Source organism: Petaurus breviceps, unplaced genomic scaffold (genome assembly GCF_028583685.1).
Source record: "Petaurus breviceps papuanus isolate PSGF00001 unplaced genomic scaffold, PetGlider_PUasm1.0 98, whole genome shotgun sequence".
Classification (NCBI taxonomy): Eukaryota; Metazoa; Chordata; class Mammalia; order Diprotodontia; family Petauridae; genus Petaurus; species Petaurus breviceps.
The window spans coordinates 29,317,890-29,339,483 of NW_027187460.1; the positions used below are offsets into that span (position 1 = coordinate 29,317,890).

General features: G+C 39.0%; 1 protein-coding gene across 5 annotated transcripts in view; it reads left to right on the forward strand.

Annotated features, from left to right (window-relative positions):
• The window catches only part of MTSS1 (MTSS I-BAR domain containing 1), a 235,721-nt gene that overhangs the window by 181,203 nt on the left and 32,924 nt on the right, over positions 1 to 21,594 (forward strand). For all 5 annotated transcript variants that reach the window (XM_069081030.1, XM_069081033.1, XM_069081031.1 and 2 more), the window contains 2 exons: positions 2,297 to 2,388; positions 9,111 to 9,185. In XM_069081030.1, coding sequence (XP_068937131.1) covers positions 2,297 to 2,388; positions 9,111 to 9,185 — 167 coding nt within the window. The remainder of the gene's footprint in view (positions 1 to 2,296; positions 2,389 to 9,110; positions 9,186 to 21,594) is intronic.

A 21,594-nucleotide genomic window follows, 5' to 3' on the forward strand; every position in this document is an offset into this window, starting at 1 on the left:
TTTCCCCTACATAGGACTTCCATCTGGAGGATGGAGAAACTTGAATTTTATGACTTGTATGACGTCACGTGTGGAGCTGAGGAAAGAATCTACGTGTTTTTATTTTTACTCACTGGAGAGTGACACCTCTAAAAACTTAGTTGATAGGTGACATAGTCTTTTGGTGTAATCTATTTCATTCAACAAGCATTTAAATACATACTATGTGCTAGGTATTGAGAGATACAAAGACAAGAATGAAAAGCATTCCCTTCCCTCAAGGAGGTTATATTTTCTTGAAGAAATAGGTGTATGTGTTTTTATGAAGAAATATGTACCCAAATAAATCAACACAAAAATAAACATAGTAAATACAAGGCAATTTTTGAGGGTAGGGAGGTTATAGGTGCACTATAAATTTAGGGGATAAGAAAAGTTTCCCATAGAGGGGGTGCTTGAAGAGATTACAAGAAGTAGAAGGAAGGAAGGAAGAGAATTTTGTACCTGTACGATGGTATAGAGGTGGGGGATAGAATGTTGCACACAGCCAGGGCTGTGTACAGTATGAGCCTCACAAGACCCCACTGAAGAATTTTAACTGTGAGTGTTTACACTTTCTAAATAGCAAACAGTTCAGAGCAAGGCTTGATTTATTTTTTTTTTGATTGTTGACTTAAGAAAATGATGGAGACAGTTTAATCTACCTTAAACTCGAAAGTGTGTCTTTTGGAAAACTGATTGTTAAACATTTATCAGCATACCACTGTGCTTAGGGAACATACAAGTAAGCCAGTTTGACAGAGTAGGAGGGGAAGGGGGTAAAGGCAAAATCAGCAAAGAAAAATTTCTTGGAGCCATATTGTGAAGGGCTTGAAATGCCAGACAAGGGGGTTTATATTTTATTCTGGAGGCAATAGAGAAGCACTGAAGTTGTTTGAGAAGGGGCAGTTGGTCAATGAGTACACTTGTTAAGCTCCTACTGGGCATAACATAGTCAGATGTATACTTTAGAAATATGAGTCTGTCTGCTGTGTAAGGAATGGATTGGAAAGGGGAGCAGAAAGAACAATTAGGTATCTCCTGAAATAGTCCAGGCAAGAGGTGATGAGGGCTGAGAGGGTGGTCACTGTGTGAATGGAGAAAAGGAGGTTGCAAGGGTAGAACTGGTGACTGGATAGGGGGAGGACAAAGGAGAGGGAAGAGTTGAGGGTGTTTGATGACACTGATGTTATGTATCTAGGCGAGTAGATGATGGTTCATCCAACAGAAATAGAAAATTTGAGGAGAGGTGTGGGTTTTTAGACAAAGATTGTGTGTGGTAGAAACTGTACAGAAAATAGAACACTGCTGTTCTTCCCCTCCTGTATGACTCGAAGTCATTTGGTTATTGATCATCTGGTTTGTGGATAATCCAGGTCCTTAAATTCTCTCTCTCCCTTCCTCAAGTTTCCACCCTTTTACCCACATCCACACTTTTTTTGAACCTATGCTAAAGGGATGAGCAGTGGAAAATGAGCTGAAATTCAAACTGTTCTCCTTAAACAGCTTCTTAGCCATCCATAAGATCATTCAGTGAATGACACTGATTTGAAGGTCTGGCTAATTTATTTTCCGTGGTTTTCAGTGAATCTTGTTAGGCATCTGGGAATTGAATCCTGCCATAGATGTTTACTGTCTTTGTGAACTTTGGACAAATTACTCAAACGCTTTTAGCCTCAATTTCCTCATCTGTAAAATGGTTATAATGATAGCATCTATCTCATGTGGTGGCTGTGAGGATCAGTATATTTACAATACACTGTAGACCTTAAAGTGTTATGTAAAATGCTTATTATTTTGTATGTTGCCATTACCACAGGTTGTCAGTCATTATTTAGAATCTACTGTGTCAGGCATTGTACTGAACCCTGGGGATGCTGTACTCAAGGAGTTTACATTTTAATGGGAGAGAAACAACTTTGTACAAGCAAACTATATACAGGATAAATTGGAGATAATTAACAGAGGGAAGTCACTAGAATTAGAGTGTAAGCTCCTTAAGGGCAGAGACTGTCTTTTGCCTTTTTAGTATCTCTAATGCTTAGCCTAGTGCCTTGTATATAGTAGGTGTTTAATACATCTTTCTTGATCAATTGATTAATTGAATTAAAGGGGATTAGGAAAGGCTTCCTGTGGAAGGTGGAATTTTTATCTAGAACTTGAAGGTATTTGGGATTTCCCTGTGTCCATAGCAGCTGCAGATCTGAAAAGTTGTTAAGGTGGGGGCAAGTTTGAGGCATTTGCTAACATGAAATTTTTTATCTTTTTATGATAAAAGTGCTTTAATTGATTGCCTGATAAATCCACTTCAAGAACAGATGGAAGAATGGAAGAAAGTGGCCAACCAGCTGGATAAAGACCATGCAAAAGGTATTTCTTCGGTATTTTGTGGTTCTTTGGGTATATCTGGTTGACTGGCATTTATTGCCTCTCTGTTCATCAGAATACCAGCAAGAGTCTAGTGGTTCTCTGGTCCCTGTGTTGGGGACTCCAGAATAAGACAAGGAATGGATCCAGCATCAAGCTAATAATGTCAGAGAACAACCATGTACTATTTCCTTATTTTTTTTTTGTAAAAACGGGTAAAAAGGGGCAGCCAGGTAGCACAGCAAGTAAGAGCACCGGCTCCAGTGTCAGGATGACCTGGAGATCGAATCCCGGGCTCAGACACTTGGCACCCACCCAGAAACACCTGGCCGTGTAACCTTGAGCAAGTTACTTAATCCCAATTGCTTTTTAAAAAAAAAAGGGTAAAAAGCAAATACCTTAATCCTCTAGTGGTTTTGGTGAGAATGAGCTCAATTAGACTCAAATCACAACAGATGAATTAAGATATTTCAGGTGACTTTGGTGCCAAGATGGCAGAGTGAAGAAGGAACTCTCTGAAGTCCTCCCAAATTCCCCTCTTAACAACTAGAAAACTGCCTCAGAATTTATCTAGGAGCAGGGAAGCAGCTTACCAGCTGGGCAGGAAAGGTCTCACTCACTGGGGTGGGAAGGAAACAAGGTCTGAGAGCAGTAACAACAGCAGCCAGTCTCACAACTGGGAGACCATCAGCAAGGCTCCAAGCCTAGAGCAATCCACCAGTGAGTCCCCATCCTCCTACAAGCCAACAGTCCCCTAGGCAACTGAGTAGTCTGTGCAGTGCAGCAAGGTCCCACTCCAGCAACCTCACCCCCAGCACAAGCCACCTGTGAGGTCTTAATCCCATCGTTTACCAGTAGTGAAGCCCCACCCCAGGGCTGGCCACAGAGACCCTGCCCATGGAGGCTGCCAGCAGAGAGACTCAGTTTCAATAGAAGCCCAGCAGCAGGGCCCCACCCCTTGGACAGATCAGCAACAAAATTATTCCTCCAGGGTGAACCACCAGAAAGACTGCTATCAAGCAACCCATCAACAAGGCCAGCAGCTAAACCCCACACCTAGGGGAGGCCAACAGGGAGGCCCCACCTTCCAGTACAAGCCACTTGGAAGGGAAGCCCATCCTCCATAGAAAGCAAGCAGCTAACCCCTGAAACCCAGTTAAAGCCAGCAGCAAGACCCAGAGTTCTAGCATAAAAAGCTTAGGAAGATGCAGGACCAGAGCCCAACTCTTACATAAAAACACCAAGTCACAGAAAAGGCAGGGAAAAAATGAGCAAAAAAACAAAGAAAGTTACTATGGTATTAGGGAGAATCGAGGCATAAACTTAGAAGAGGACAATAGTGTCAAATAGCTACATGTGAAGCCTCAAAGAAAAGTGTAATTTGGTCTCAGTCCCCAAGGAATTCTGAAAGAGTTTTAAAAGGATTTTATTTATTTTTTTTGGGGGGGGGGAGGCAAGGCAGTTGGGTTAAGTGACTTGCCCAAGGTCATACAGCTAGTAAGTATTAAGTGTCTGAGGCTGGATTTGAACTCAGGTCCTCCTGACTCCAGGACTGGTGCTCTATTCACTGCCACCGCCTAGCTACCCCCTAAAAAAAAGATTTTAAAAAGCAAATTAGAGAAGTAGGAGAAAGATTGGGAAAAGAAATTAGAGTAATGCAAGAGAATCATGGAAAAAGAGTGAAAAGATGCACAAAAATTTATCAAGAAAAATAACTCCCTAGAAAGTAAAATTGGCCAAATGGAAAAGGAAATACAGAAACTCACTGAAGAAAATAATTCCTTAAAAATTAGAATTGAATAAGGGGAAACTAATGTCTTTATGACACATCAAGATATGATCAAACAAAATCAAAAAAGTAAAAAAAGAGAATAAAGGTGAAATTTCTCATTGGAAAAACAATTGACCTAGAAAATAGATCCAGGAGGGATAATATAAGAATTATTGGACTACCTGAAGGCCTTGTTTAAAAAAAAAACAAAAAAAAAAAACTGGGCAACATCTTTTAAGAAATTGACAAAGAAAACTAACTACCATGACATATTAGTACCTGAGGGAAAAATAGAAATTGAAAGAATTTGCCTATTGCCTCCTGAAAAAGATTCCAAAATGTAAACTTCCAAAAACATCATAGCCAAATTCCAGAGCTCATAGATCAAGGAGAAAATATTGTAAGCAACCAAAAAGAAATAATTCAGATATTATGGAGCTATAGTCAGGGTTACCTAAAATTTGGCTGCTTCCACATTAAAGAACTGGAGGGTTTGGAATGTGATATACCAGAAGCAAAGGAGTTAGGATTACAACCAAGAATCATCTACCTAGCAAAATTGTATATAACTTTTCATGGGAAAAAATGGATAAGGGGCGGCCAGGTAGCACAGCAAGTAAGAGCACCGGCTCCAGTGTCGGGATGACCTGGAGATCGAATCCCGGGCTCAGACACTCAGCACCACACCCAGAAATAACTGGCCGTGTAACCTTGAGCAAGTTACTTAACCCCGATTGCTTAAAAAAAAAATGGATATTTAACGAAATAGAGGACTTTCAAGCATTCTAATTAAAAGACCAGAGCTGAATAAAATATTTGACCTCCAAATACAAGACTCAAGGGAAACATAAAAAGGTAAAAAAGAAGAAAACATAAGAAATTCACTAAGGTTAACTATATTTCTGTATGGCAAGATAATATTTATAACTCTTAACAACTTTATTACTATAAGAACAGTTAAAAGGAGTATATGCAGAAAGAGGGTGTGACTATAAGGTGACTTTGATGCTGAAAACAAAATAAAGGGATGAGAAAGAAGATGGCACTGGAAGAAGAAGGAAGGGGAACATTATCCCATACAAAAGAGGCATGAAAGAGCTTTCCTAATGCAGGGGAAGATGGAAGTATGGGGATCAAAATTGTCTTAAAGAGAGAGTAACACACACTCATTTAGATATAGAAATCTTGTCTTACCTATAAGGAAGTAAAAAAGGAACAGGAATAATAGAAGGGGGAGGTAGGACTGATAAAAGAGAGGATATATTGGGGAATGTGGTGATCAGAAGTGTCACTTGTCAGGAGGGAAAGGGTAGGGCAAGGTTAGAGAGAGGAGGCTAAACAAGCAAAAAATAGCATGGAGGGAAATACAAAGTTAATTATCATAACTATAAATGTGAATGGGATTAATTTGCCCCTAAAACAGAAGTGGATAGCAGAATGGATTAAAAAACAAGAATCCTACATTATGTTGTTTACGAGAAATACATTTGAAGCAGAGAAACACATATAGGGTAAGGAGCAGAATATATTATGCTTCAGCTGAAGCAAAGAAAACTGGGGTAGCAATCATGATCTCAGAAAAATCTAAAGCAAAAATATATCTAATTAAAAAAGATAAAGAAGGACATTATATCTTGCTGAAAGGTTCTTTATAGACAGGTCATCCATACTAAACATATATATATATACACATACACACACCAAATGGTATAGCATCTAAATTTTTAAGAAGTTGAATGAGTTTCAGCAGGAGATAGCTAATACTAGTAGAGGACCTCAGCTTTCCCCTCTCAGAACTAGATAAATCTAACCAAAAAATAAACAAGAAAGAGGTTAAGGAGGTGAATAAAATTCTGGAAAAGTTAGATATTCTACATCTCTGGAGAAAATTGAATGAGAATAGAAAGAAATATACCTTTTCTCAGTATTATGTAACGCCTACACAAAAATTGACTGTGTATTAGGACATAAAAACCTCACAGCCATATGCAGAAAAGCAGAAATATTAAATGCATCCTGTTCAGATCAAAATGCAACGAAAATTATTGAAATATTGAAAATGGACAATGGGAAACGATTAATAATTGGTTGGAAATTAAATGATCTAATTCTAGAAAATGAGTGGGTCAAAGAATAGATCATAGAAACAATAGATAATTTCATTAAAGAAAATGACAACAATGAGACAACATACTATAATTTATGGGATGCAGCCAAAGTGGCCCCTAAGGGGAAAATTTGTATTTCTAATTGCATCAGTAAAATAGAGAAAAAGCACTTTCTTTTTGTGGAAAAGAAAACAGCCTCAGGCAGGTTAAGTGATTTGCCCAGGGTCACCCAGATAGTGTCAGGGGGAGGATTTGAACTTAGGTCTCCTTGACTCCTAGTCTAGCCCTCTAACCACATGTTGGTAGGAACTGGAGATCTTGTTCTCTTTTGGCATAGCCTTTTGAGAATCCAGCATCACCAACATACCACAATGAGACATTGAACAAAAACAATGCAAATTAATTTAATTCTGGTTTCACCAGAAAGCCCAAGCTTTGTCAAGCCCTGCCAAGCTGGAAGAAATGGGGGAAGTGAAGGACTACATGTCTTTGTGTAAAGGATGAGCCTCCCTAAATTCAAAGAAGTTCTTCAGCAGATTGGACGCAAGTGATTAATTGTCCAGACATAGCAACTCTCAGAAGACTGTCTATATTAAGGCATGAAGAGATTTTGTTAAATCTTGATGGAAGGGGAGTAGCCATCCTAATGAAATTATAAATCATTAAAACACTGTGGTATGAACCATTCTTCTTGGAATTCTCTTCCTCATTTACCATTGTCTCTGTTTGGTAAAGTTAATCTCCAGTGACCAAATTAGTTTTATATGACTTGATCCTAGAAGATCATCAAGCCTAACTTTCTTGTTTTACATATAAGGAAAATCAAATCCCAGAGAAGTTAAGTGACTTATCAAGGGTCATACAGTTTATTCATTGATAGTTATTCCCCATCAGCTGATTACATCTTTGAATCAGCAAGTACTCGTTAAACTCATGGTGTGTTCCACACACCTTGCTAGGCACTAGGGATAGCAGTACAGAGAACAAAATAGCCCCTACTCTTGAGGAATTTCCTTTATGGCTTTTCTCCAGTTTAGTTCTGCTTCATCCTTAAAAAAAACCCTCACTTGATCCTACCATTTCTGGTAGCTATTGTCCTGTCATACACAGGGTCCTCCATGTTTTTGCTCACTCACTTCTAGACCCTCAGCACTGCGACTTCTGATTTCATCATTCAATGACTAACTTCCCTGTACAGAGGGAACAGTCATTCTTAATGACTGTTTCTTAGTCCTTATCCTTCTTGGCCTCTCCATAGCTCTTATGCTTTTGACTACCTTCTCCTCCCATATAGTCTGTCCTCCCTAAGTTTTTGTGATACTGCTCTCTGGTTCTCTTCCTACCAATCCATTTTGCTTCTTCTTAGTCTCCATTAAATACAGGTAGTCCCTGAGTCTCTGGCCTTGACCCTCTTCTTTTCTAACCCTATACTGTTTCTCTTGGTGATCTCACAAGCTTCCATGGATTCAGTGATAATTTCCATGCAGATGATTCCCAGATCTATACATCCAGCTCTAGTCTCTTTCCTGAGGTCTAACCCCTTGTTGAAGCAGCTAGGTGGTGCTGTGGATAGAGTTCTGGGCTTGGAGGCAGAAAGTTGACTTTGTGAGTTCAAATCTGGTCTCAGACACTTGCTGGCTGTGTGACCCTGAGCAATTCACATAACCCTGTTTGCCCTAGTTTCTTCATATGTAAAGTGATCTGGAGAAGGAAATAGCAAACCACTCCAGTATCTTTGCCAAGAACATGCCAAATTGGGTCATGAAGGAGTCAGAAACAACTAAACAACAACAAAAGTCCCTTATGACCAACTGGCATAGGCAACTCAAACCCAATATAACCAAAACAGAAATCTTTATCTTTTCTCCCAAATCTCTCTTTCCGTCTTTCCTATTATTATTAAGGGCATCATCAACTTCTGAGTTACCTAAACTTCAGCCTTGGTACTGTCCTCAACTTCCTGCTCTTACTCATCCCTCTCCTTCCCATATCTGATCTGCTGTCAATTTTTATCCTTCCAATCTTCACAACTAGTTTTCTCCATTCACACAGCTATCACCCTAGCACGTCCTCATCACTTCTTGACTGGATTATTTCAATAGCCGTCTAGTTGGCTTCCCTGCTTCAGATCTTTTTCCCCACTCTAGACCGTTCTTCGCTTAACTGACAAAGTAAATTTCTTAAAACACAGGTCTGACCTTGTTGCTTGTTGACCTTAATCCCCCCCTCCAAGTCAACAAATAGCATCGGATTCTTTTTTTTTTTTTACCTCTGGGATCAAATTTAAAATGCTGTTTGACTTTTAAAATCTTTTATAACATGACTCCAACCTTTCTTTATTCTCCTTCATGAGTTCTCTACAGTCTAGCTCCCTGGACCTATTTTTTCTTCTTCACACATGACATTTCCATTTTCCAACTCAGTGACTTTTCATTGGCTGTACCTGTATGCCTAGAATATACCTACCCTTCTTACCTCTGCTTCCTGGCTTCCTTTAAGACTTGGTTCAAATCCCATCTTCTGCAAAAGGCCTTTCCTGATCCCTCTTACTTCCAGTGTCTTCTTTCTGTTTATTATCTCCCACTTAGTATGTCTTGGATTTAATAACTCCTCTGTTTCAACCTAAGGTTTGTTGTGTTTTTTTTTTACAGTAGTTTGCATAAAGCTATTTATCAGTCATGTTGTGTTACTGAACTTTTCACCACAAAATAAATATTTGTTTCCTTTTGATGTTTTTCAAGTTGAAGCATGCTAAAATCTCTCTCTCTCTCTCTCTCTCTCTCTCTCTCTCTCTCTCCCCCCTCTCTCCCCCTCTCCCTCTCTCCCTCTCTCTCTCTCTCTTTTAGAGTACAAGAAAGCCCGCCAAGAGATAAAAAAGAAGTCATCAGATACACTGAAACTTCAGAAGAAAGCCAAAAAAGGTAATCCATACGATTCCATTATTAATATTTTCACATTAAGAAAATGATGGCAATTTTATATCTGAAATGTTAAAAATATTTCATTTTCTGGTATATGTTACATGTAATGCCCCACTTACTACATGTCCACATATGGTTAAACAGAATTTGGCAACTGGGCTAAAGACCTCTAGGTGCAGAATTTATATTAATATAAGGCATGATCAAAACGATATATGATTTTTCTTCCTTTTGTCTTCAAAAGCTGACAGTATCTCTGCCTATTGTGCAGGGTAATGAAACCTATAAATTTCCTAGAAGCCTTGGGATAATGCATAAAAGCCTTTATGCAAATGTTCAGTAGTAATTATAGCAGAAATCATTCTATTTTCTCCTCCATCTTTCACAGCCTATAATCTCCTAACCCTTTATTAAATCTTGTAAGATTCATAAAATGACTGCAATGGAAGCCGGATGTTGTTTCTGGGCTGGCTTGCAATTATACATATAGCACTGGGTAATATGAAGGCACATTACAAAACAGCCTCAGCAAGGGCTTTGCCTTATTTTTCCATCGCTCTCCGAGCATTGTTCTGGATCAGTTTTCATACCCAAGTCTGTGACAGATGATCAGCTTTGTGTGTCATGTAACAAAGCTTCATTGGTCCTTGGTCCATTTTGTATAAAATATTGAACCAACTAATAAGGATTGAGCCTTTGAAAAAGCATGATTGAGATTAGAAGCTTGGGATGAGCAGGAAGAAGACCTGAAACGTTTCAGTAATTCAGAAGTTTTCATGATTCATAGAATCCCCTCATACTAGAGTTGGAAAGGAACCATAGAGACCTATGAACTTGTTTGTTTTTTTAATATTTCAATATAATTGTCTCCCTTTGTAATCCCATATATTTTGTTGAATGTATTTTAAAACATTCTGAGAATAAAAAATTCTGATCCATAAGCTTCACCAGACTGCCAAAGGGATCCATACCACAAACAAAGCTAATAAACAAAGCTGAGAAGCCCTATATTTGTCCAGTCTCCTCATTTTATGGAAGAGGCAGCTGAAATATAGAGAGGTGAGTGATTTACCAAAGATCAACACAGCCTTTATGTGGCAGACTTAGGGCTCAAGCCTGGATCTTATTTCCAACTCCAGAGTTCTTCCTCTCTTTACTGGAGAAAAACACCTTCAGGAACTTGTGGTAGAATCATCCTTGAAGCTGCCCCATGGATGGATTCCTGAGATCTTTGTTAGTACTATATACAGAGTGACTTTAAATTAATATGACTTTTTTTTTATCATGTGGCTTATGAGGATTTGTTCTTTACATTATCCTCATACCGCTTATTTCTTAGTCGTGATTAGACTAAGACTTCTGAGGTGAACCTTTCTAAAGACCATTACTAATTTCTTTTCAGCCAGATCTACGAGTAGGAAAGAAAATAATATAACTCTAAACAACCAGAAAACAGAAAATGTGCAGTTGAGACCCTGATTAGAACCTTCAGTGTTCTTGTTTGGGAGAGAATAAACATAGATTTAGAGATGGAAGGAATTCCAGGGGTCATCAACCCAAGCCCCTCATTGTACAGGTCAAGAAACAAAGGTCCAGAGAAGCTTAAATTATGGGGTTAATTAGATAGAGAACTGAAAGGGAACTCAGGAGCCAACTCCCCCTTCCCATTTTACATATGGGAAAACCGAGGTCCAAAGAGGTGAAATCATTAAGGTCACACAGGTAAGTGAGAGAAGAAAAATTGGAACTCAAATTCTCCCATTCCAGATCCAGTATACTCCTCTGTGACTCAGAGACTTCTTCAAGGTCACACAGGCAATAAGTAAAAGTGCTAGAGTTTAAACCCAGGACTTCACACTCCAAATCCAACTCTGTTTCTACCATCAGTTACTTTTAATTTTTTTTAAATCACTAAATCTTGTCCCTCAGGTAGTAGGTAATAGCCCCCCACTTAAAAAATAGATTTAAATGTTGAAGAAATCTTAGGGGCAATCTCATTGCACCTTCTAAATTTCCAGATAAAGAAACTGAGGCCCACAGAAGAAAAGCGATTTTTTTCCCCAAGGTTACTTGAACAGTGGTCACCTTATATATCTTGTTTATACCTAGTTGTTTGCATGTTGTTTCCTCCATTAACTGAGAGTGGGCACTTCATTATTTTTTTGCTTTTCTTTGCGCAGTGCCTAGTACATGATAGGCATTTTAAGAATGCTGGTTGACGGATGGACTAGTTAAAATTTCTATAATTTCAAGTCATTCTAGGATCTTTATGGAATGAGAATAGAAAGAACAAAATCCCGGGTGTTTGCCTTGCCCAGTTAGTCACTTGACAGCATAGTCAGTAAGCATCTATTAAGAGCCTACTATGTGTCAGGCACTGTGTTAAGTCCTGAGGAAACAAAGAAAGGCAAAAACATGATGCCGGCCTTTAAGGAGCTCACATCCTAACGGGGGAGATGACATGCATGTAAGTATGCATGTACAAGGTACATACAGTATAAAGGGAGGGTAATCTCCCTGGAGAGGCCCTAGCAAGCAGTAGGAAGACCCAGGAAAGGCCTCTCCTTTGAGCAGAGTTTTGAAAGACAGTCGGAGGCAAAAGGAAATTCTTTTGGATGCAATGTCTGTTGAAGCATTATCCTCCAACCTGTCTTCTTCCCTACTCTAATACTAATTTCCTTCTAGAGATAGAGTGCTCCGAGTGTGTTTGTTTTAATTTGGGAATTTTTCCTCTCCTATTTTTGAAGATTGTTCCAAGGAGGACATAATCATTTTTTTTCCTACAACCCACAAGTAACAGGCATTTGTTAATGTGTCTGCCTCAGTTCACTCCAGACTCTTCAGTCTCCTAATCCCCCACTCCCAATTCCCCCAGTGCTTTAGGAGCTGAGAATAGAGATAGAGGAAATGGCTATGAAAACAAATCTGTTTGAATCTACTTTTCACAGATTCTTAAAAGTTTCAGAAGCTCTTTCATCCATGTAGGAAACTGACCAGATGCTCCCCTTTGACACTGATTTGGAGATCACTGATTTATGCTTAGAGCAATAGGACATTGAAATCATTCTCCAAGTATTCATTGAGTAGGTGCTCTGAGCCCAAAAGCACTGGATGCTTTCAAGTTTAGAAGAAAAGTGTCAGAAATATCCCTTTTCTTTTTCTAGGAAAAAAACCAACAACATTGCAGGGAAAAATAACCCTCAAATAGATGATTATTATCTTCTCCTCACTGCTGTTTTCTTACAAAAAAAGTCCCTTATTAAGAAATTAAAAGGAATTTATGTAAGGTATGGTGTGAAACAATAAACTACAATAAGTTCTTGTAAGAAGATTTTAATGATTTTGTGTGTCTAAAATTAGTTAGCTCATGTAAAAAAAATATAATTTGTTTTTAAAATACAAAATGACCTGAGTTCCACCCATTCATATTTCCTATAGATATTCAGATATTCATATACCTGTGCTTTCTCCTGGCCATTGATTAACTGGCTCTTCTTAAATAGTTCTCCCCAATAGAATGGAAGTCCATCCCATTGAGACTGGGGGATCATTCTGTTTTTTTTTCCTCTTTATACTCAGTACCTAGGACAGTTCCCTGCACAGACTAGTCTACTTATGTGTTTCCTGAATCAGTGTGTTTTAACAGAGATCCTAGGAACTAGAGGTTAACAGCCATTTCTCCTGTGACTAGTAATGCTTTATAGGAGGTTAATTATCAATAAAATTGACTGTTGAAAAATATTTAAATGCTATTATGTATAATACAAGCACTTTAAGGTAGTGGAAGCAAGGCAGTGTGGCAAAGCAGACAGAATGAGGATTGGTCTTGGAATCAAGAATACTTGGGGTCAAGCTGGACCTCAGATACAAGCTAGCTGTGTGATCCTGAGCAATTCACTTAAGCTTTCATTGCCCCCAGGCTACTGCATAAGAATAGGTATGGACAGGTTGCTGATTTGCATTGGCAAATGGAAAAATTGTTTCTCTATAAAGAGTTCCGGACCATCCCACATCCCTGCCTTGAAAACATGAAACCTTAGTGGAAAGGGAGGTGATAAAAGTTAGTTATGTCTAAGCTTTTAGGTTTTTAACTAAGAGGGATTAATAGATGCTAAGGCTCAGCCTCCTCATCTCTGCCTCTTGGCTTCCTTCAGGTCTCAGCTAAGTCCTCCACTTCTGTCAGAAGTCTTCTGATGACCCTAATGCCAGCTCCTTCCCTCTGTTGATTACCTCCAGTTTACCCTGTATTCATCTTGTTTTTACATCGTTGTTTTCCTGTCATCTCTCCCATTTGACCGAGCGGAGACTGCCTTTTGCCTTGCTTTGTATCCCTAGTGCTTAGCATAGTGCCTGGAGCACATAGTAGGTGTTTAATGAATGTTTATTCACTGGTTGGTTGATTTGACGGTTCTTATGGATTAAGAAAACTTTGGGAATTTGGCAGAGATGAGGCAAGAAAAGTTACTTCTCCCTAATTCCGCCTCAGACCCTGATGTTAATTCATCCTTGCATCTGAATTCTGCATCCATTCTGAAGTATTTCTATTCCTCATTTTCATCTTAGGGTCTTCTACCCTCAGTGTCCTTTTTTCAAGACTAGAAACACTCAGTTTGCCTGAGCTGGACTTCTGTGTAACAGCTTACCAGATTGCTAGGCCATCTTCATATAGAATGGGTGGAGAACTGCAGTGATAGTCTTGTGTATTCTTGAGACAGGTCCAGAAAAAGTATCATTTAACTCTGGGGAACAGAATGAGTGTTCTGGTTATTTAGATTTCCTGATATAGTAAGGGATTTTGGAGAAAGCACTGGGTCAGCCTTGGTTATAAATGTTTCTAAAATATATTTCCTTTTGCCAGAATCTGTGCACTAGGGGAAGCATGATTGAATATTCCTTTGATTTAGAATCTCTTTGAATGACTCAGTATCATCATTCTGAACGAGAATTCTTTTTGTAAAACATTTTCTGAGTTTCCTTGTGATTTTATTTATATGTAAAAGCACATAAATGGGGCAGGTAGATGGCACAGTATACAATGCACTGGGCCTGAAGTTAGGAAAACCTGAGTTCAAATCCATCTTCAGATTATTCCTAGCTGTGTGTAACCTTGGACAAGTCACTTAACCTTGTTTGGCCTCAGTTTCCTCATCTCTAAAATGGAGATAATAAAGCATCTACCTCCTAGGATTGTTATGAGGATAAAATGAGATAATATTTGTGAAGTTCTTAGCATAATACCTGGCATGTAGTAGGCACTATATAAATGTTAGCTTTTATTATTATTATTAGTAGTAGTAGTAGTAGTGGTGGTGGTAAATGGTTGTCATGTTGGAAGTAGTTAATAGTAGTGATGGGGGTAGGGGTAGTGGTAGTAGAAATAAAGAGTGGTAGTGATGGTAGTAGTAGTAGGGGGGATAGTAGTAATAGTGGTGATGCTGATTATGGTTGGTGGTGGTGATGGTAATAGTAACAGTAGTAGTAGTAGTAGTGGTGGTGGTAGTAGTAGTAGTGGTAGGTAATAATGGTAAAGAGTGGTAGTAGTTTTAATAATGGTGGTGGTGGTGATGGTAGTAGTAGCAGTAATAGTAATCAGTAGTGGTGGTGGTGGCCATAGTAGTAGTAGTAGGGAAGACCAGAATTTAAATCATGCCTCAGATACTTACTAGCTTTGTGGCCCTGGGCAAGTCACTTACCTCTCTTTGCTTCAGTTTCCTCATCTGTAAAATGGAGAAAATAATAGCATCCACCCCAAGGTTGTTGTAAGGATCAAATGAGATAATATTTATAAAGCACTTATCACAGTGCTTGGCACATTGTAAGTGCTGTATAAATGTTAGCTATTGGCTGGTGGTGGTGGTGATAGTAGTAGTACTAGTGTAGATGCAGTGTAGGAAATTGGGCTAAACCAAATCCAGGTCATATCCTAGAAATGGGTTAAAATAAATCCTTGATATTAGTGGCTTTTCATGATGTTCATCCATCTCTTTTAAAAAATAAATGCAGATGAAAAGTTCCAATTCATTGAAATGCTTGATCATGTAGGTTGTAGTTAATTGGGCTTTTACTATACATTCCAGCACCCCTTTAGTATTGTTCATGCAATATTCATTTTATTTAGATGAGAATCAATTATCAATTTATTAAACATTTACTGTTTAGCAAGTCTTTCATACTACATATTTCAAGGATACATAATATAGGATCATAACTCTAGGTTTCTAGAAGAAACCTTAGAGGTCATCTGTTCCAACTCTCTTCATTTCATGCATGAGGAAGTTGAGATCCAGAGAACTAAGCACTGGTCAGCTCAAGGTCATCCAAGGTCATTATGGCAGAGCTGGATTTCAAGCCCGGGTCCTCTGACTGTACATCCACAATTCTTCCTACCTGCAGTGTATTATGTTGTCCTTCAGTGTCTTCCTGTTGACTTTTGCCTAAATGGGTGTCCTGGGTGCTTAGCACAGGGCTTGGAACATAGTGATCACTTACTAAATACTGTTTAGACACGGATCACAGCCCTCTGCATAACTTAGTGTAGAAGTCTCATTGAGGGTAGTTCTTTCATGTCTTTTGAAAAATAAAAACCTGATTTAGTTAATATTCACAGTTAAGTATCCTGCTGCTATGAAGGGACAGAAGAATCAAAATTCCAGTTAGCTCAGAGGACAATGCAAAAATTCCTGGTAGGGGAGGGGAGGCAGGCTGCAGGACATTACCAGCAATGAGCCACACATGAAAAGGGGCATAAAATATCCCTTTGAGAAGTCTTAGGTAATCAGAAAAGGAGAATTGGGCTGGTCATCTAGGCAGAGTGAGGGGTAGGTCATGTGCCTACAGGATAGTAAAAAGAACCTAATGGGGGTCTTCAGTGTGCTATAGGTAGGGAAGGGAAGAGAAGGAAGATGGGGAGGGAGTGAGGGAAGGAGGAAAGAAATATTAAAGATTTGACTCTGTTCCAATCATTGTTAGAAGTGCTAGAAAATTCAAATATGAGAAGAAAAAAAAGACCACCCCTGTCCTCAAGGAGCTTACATTTCAATGGGGGAAGACAACATGCAAAAGGGAATTAAAAAGGGGAGGAGGAAACAGGACTGAAAGTACCTAAATCAGGGGCACAGTGGTGAAGTCTGAAGAAAGTCAGGAATATAGCTGGGAGGGAAATGAAAGCAGGTCAGCTTAGACCTGTCTGCAAAGCAGACTCCAGGAAGAACTTCCTAATGGAAGAAGAAGGTGCAGGGCTTATAGAAAGTTATTCTGTGGGGTTGGGAGGAAGACAGGGAGGGATAGGCTGTTCGAGGGCAGAGACACCAGGCACTGAAGGAAGATCCAAGATGAGTCAGTAGTATGGGGGGTCATGAATGTGAGGTCCAGGAAATATCAGGAGGAAGACCAGGAGGGGAATGAAGGATTGACAGAAAGACATAGGTGAATGAGCATGGCACAAGATGAGGTGGTTATAGAGGGTTATGATTATTCCATTGCAGGGAGAATTTATGAGTCTATCAAAATATAAAAATAACCACTGATATAAAGCCAAGAACAACCCTCAGGTCTGACTGCCAGATCACACAGTTCCATGAATCATCCAAACATTCTCATACCTGTAGTTTTCCCTTCAGTATTGTCTGTTTTTTTCTGTGATATACGTTGTCTTAAGAGTGCATCCTGGGATGACAGATAGCCATCTGCCTTTGTGGCCAGTGATGAAAGAGTTAGTGATGAGAAAATATTGACTATCCTGGTATACCTGCTCTCTAGAAATACCCATATGTGCCTTAAGAGACTCATATAATATATTGATACATAGAATGGCTTTGAATACCATCTCTTCTTCATCCTGAAGCTGGATTTGATAATATGCTCAAATTTTCCAAGAAAACCCCAAATGGGGTCACAGAGAGCTTGAAATGACTCAATAGTAACACATCTTAGAGTAGCAAAAGGAACCTTCAATTAGAGGCTATTGTTGTTATTGTTTACATCAGGATTAGTTACTGATAATAATTGTCAATTATTTAATATTTATTAGTTATTATCAATAGTAGTGATGATAGCACCTAGCAATTATAAAACACTTCACAAAAATTAGCTCATTTTATCCCCAGAGCAACCTTAGGAGATAAGTAGTATTAGTTATATTTCACATTTATATGATGCTTGTTAAGATTTAATATTACCTCACTTGATTCTCACAGCAACCCTGTGAGGATTATTATCCCTGTTTTACAGATGAGGAAACTGAGGCTCAGAGAACTTCATTGTCACAGAGCTGAAGTCTGAAGTGGGAATTAAACCCAGCTTTTCCCAGCTTCAGGTCCAGCATTCTAGCCTCCATGCCATATCCCCTCCAGAAATAAGCACACAAGTCTGGCTAGCTGCCTTTTTGAATCCTGAAGTTAACTGTCACCTTCTTACTAGAGAAATGGAAGATTAAGACGCAGTTAGCCCATTTACTTTGCACCTTTCATCTCTGGACTGAGGAAATCAACAGTATATTTGTTTATTTCACTTGACCACTCTCTTGCCACAATTTGAATTTTAAGATTAGTTGTGATGAAACCTGTTTCAAGAAATAAGCTCCTGGAAATCTAGCAGAGAAACTGTTTCTGAGACAGGAAATGGAACCATTTATATAATTGGAACCAAGGGAACCATTCAAATAATTTTTCACTAGAGGAAGTAAAGGGAATGCTATGAGCTTGATCATGGAATTAATACCCTTCCATCCTGTTACTGAAGTTACTATATAGTACTCTCTCAGTCAGTAAGCATTTACAAAGACATTGGGCAGGTTCCTCACCCCTGGGCTACATAAATGAAACAATCCCTGCTTTTAGTCAGTTATATTTAGGGGGCACCATGACTGTGTACATACATATATATATATATGTGCACAAAGTCTTAGTACATTTTAAAGCTATTTTAATGGCTTCTAATTGTAGTAAGACTTTGGGAACACTCTGTATATGTATGGATAAAAATGAATACATATAAGGTAGATAAATACAAGGTAGTTTGGGGGGCAAGTCACTAGCATTCAGGGGATTAGAAAAAAAGGCTTCTTGTAGAAGATGGTCCTTGAACTGAGTCAAAGGAAGTAAGTAGTAATTTTCTGACATCTGTACTAAAATCAAAAAGTGTAATTAAGCCTTTACTTCCATTTTGACCCTTTCTGTCTAGTCTTTTCTTTCATTCTTCAGTTCACTACCCTACCTCCAAGTCTGACATTGTTTTGAGGCATTATCTAAGATTTCTGTTTATATGTTGTAGTAAATTGTAGAATGTTAGAGACAGAAAGAACTTTGGTCATCCAAATCATCTAGTTGTTATATGCTAGACCTAAAAAAAAAAATATCCCATGCAGCCTCTTAAGACTGAGAAACTGAAGCCCTGTCTCTTCTTAAAAAGACTTATTTTGTTCAGAAGTGGAGAGGTATTTATACACCTAAAGAATAAATTTTCACTTTATGAAAAGAACCAAAAAAAAGTTTACTTAAAATATATGAATCACCAGCAAGTCTTAAATCACCTTGCCCTGACTGGTGGTGAAGTCCCTGTGTCATGTCAACAGAAATGCCATGCCCTGAGTTAGTAACACATAAAAGGTAGGAATAATGCTGGAATACCAGTTTGACTTTTTTATTTTCCTTTTTGTATCAATTGTGTATCCTGCACTTTCTCATCGTGTGTCCCTCCCTGCCAGCTGAAACTGTGGGTAAGTCTTCGCTGGGCTGTTTCTTTCGGGGCTGATCTTGGTATGCTCCTCTCTGTGGGCTCCTTATGGTTGTCCAGTCCCCCTTGTCGGGTGCTGAGGGTTGATTACTAACATGGAAAAATCAGTCATTTTCATTCTTAACTTCCCAGAACATCAAAAGGTTTTAAAAAATGTTTTCAAGCATTCATTTTCTTTAACATAAGGCTACTTAAAACATTAACACATTAAGACATCCATTATTATAAAAGGAATTTGAAACACCATAATTGTATAGTAGGAATCACTGTAGTAGAATTTAGGGAAAGGAACAGTGTCATTTAATGCATTATAGTTAGAGGGGAGTGTGCTGGCAGGGGTAGGGTGGAGGGGCTGAACTCAGAAAGAGAGCTGCCTTTTGAAGAAATAAAGGGTTCTACAAGATAGATATAAGGATGGGGAATATTCCGGGTAAAGGGGATAGATAGTGCAGAGGCATAAAAATGGCTGATAGAGTACTATGTATGAGGAAAAGAGAAGCTAGTTTGGTTGGACTGAGGAGTACTGGAGGCCAGGGACTGATTGCTGTATCATAAGGATGAATAATAGGTTGGAGCCTGTTTGTGAAAGGCTTTAAAGGCTAAACAGAAATTTCTATCTTATCCCAGAGGCAAGAGGGAGACATTCGAGTTTATTTCCATAGGGGAGTGATGTAGTCAGACCTGAGCTTAAGGGGAGAAAAAAATCACTTTGGCAGCTGTGCAGAGGCTGGATTGGAGAATGCAGAGGCTTGAGTCAGGGAGACCAGTTAGGAAGCCACTTTGATAATCTCGGTGGGATCAGTAATGATAGCCTGACCTCAAGTGGTGACTGTGTGAGCAGAAACTGATTGCTTATGTGGAAAGAGGGAGAGTAAGGATTTGAAGATGATGAACCAGAGAGACTGGAAGGATGGGGATACCCTTTCCAGAATTAGTGAAATTTGATAGAAGGGGGAATTTGGGGGCGAGATAGTAAGTTCTGTTTTGGATATATGAAGTTGGAGACATCTCCAAGCCTTCCAGTTAGCCAATAGGTGCTTGGTGATGTGGAATTGAGATTCAGGAACATGACTGAAGGTGAAGATATAAGTCTGGGAGTCAGTCTTCATTGAGATGATATTTAAGCCTGTGGATCTGATAAAGCCACTCAGAGTAAAAGTAGTCTTCTGCACTAATTGATGATATCTATCTGTCTGTCTGTCTGTCTATCAGTGAAGTCATAGATCTATTGAAGTCTTGGAAAAAGAATATGTATATATACTGTTAATGTTTCTAAAGAGAATTTCTCATTTGAAATACCACCCTCCCACACACACACACACGCCCCACCATGAACCATAGGTCATTTTAGCATAATTTGTAAGGACTCTCATAACTTCTCCCACAATGCCAAACTTTATGTACCCTTATGGTGAATTCCAGTCCTGGTAACTGGAACTATATTTACTTAGTACTTAAATCCAAATCCAGATAAATCTAGCAGATTTATCCTAGGCTCTAGGGGAGTAGTTCTTAACCTAAGGTCCTTGTTTGTAAAAAAAAAAAAAATTTTTTTTGATAACTGTATTTCAACATAATTGGTTTCTTTTGTAATCTGTGTAGTTTATTTCCTACATTTAAAAACATTCTGCCAAAGAGGTCCAGGACACAAAAAACTAGTAACCCTTGACATAAGGGAGGGGAATTTTTTTCAGTTGGGGTAAAAAGAAAAGATTATTAAGGAGTACTAGGAACCTTCTTTCTAAGAGGGGAAAAATCTTACCTGAATATGTTTGGGGAGTTTAATGTCTTTGTTCTGTAGTCTCAAGTCTCTTTGTGACCTGGGCCCTTCATAACATACTCCTTTCCCCTCCCCCAATATCCATCACATACTCTTAACCACTTAACACTCCACCACATATTCTTCCATGGATTTTGGTCTCTTTGCTGTTCCTCAAACAAGATGCTGGATCTCCAGCCTTTGGGCATTTCACTGGCTGTCCCCTATCCCCAGAGTTCTCCCTCCTCTTCCCTCCCTCCTGGCTTCCTTCAGGTCCCAGCTAAAATCTCACTTCTTATAGGAAGCCTTTCCCAATTCCTCAATTCTAGTGCCTTCCCTCTGTTGATTATTTGCTGTTTGACCTGTGCATATCTTTTTTAAAAAAGTATTTATTTACTTTTAGTTTACAACATTCAGTTCCACAATCCCTTGAGTTACAAATTTTCTTCCCCCTGCCTCTCCTCTCCCTCTCCCCACCATGGCATGTAATGCCAAGCATGAGCAGCTCCCCAGAGGACTGCTGCTGTGAATAGCTTTAAAGTTCTGATCACATAGTATAGTGAACTCTATTTATTCAGCAATCAACTAAGGCAAAGCATTCACAGAAACTGAAGTACAGCATTCACAATGATAGTTTTAAACAAAAGATGTCTTTCAGTAAGTCCTTAACTCAGTCATCAGGAGCAAGCCTCCTTAAGGGACACAAAGTGCAAAGGTCACTGGGTCACATTGTCTTAATTTCTCAGTTAAAAAGTCTTCTTTCTTCTTGATTGGAGATTAGTTTCCAATCATCCTTAAGGGGTACAAAGTACAAAGTTCTCCTACCCCGAGGCCACAGTAAATCATGATCTCCTCAGTCAGCACTTAGTACCCAAGGAGAGGTCTCTTTATCCTGGCTCCGAGGCTGGCTCCCAGATT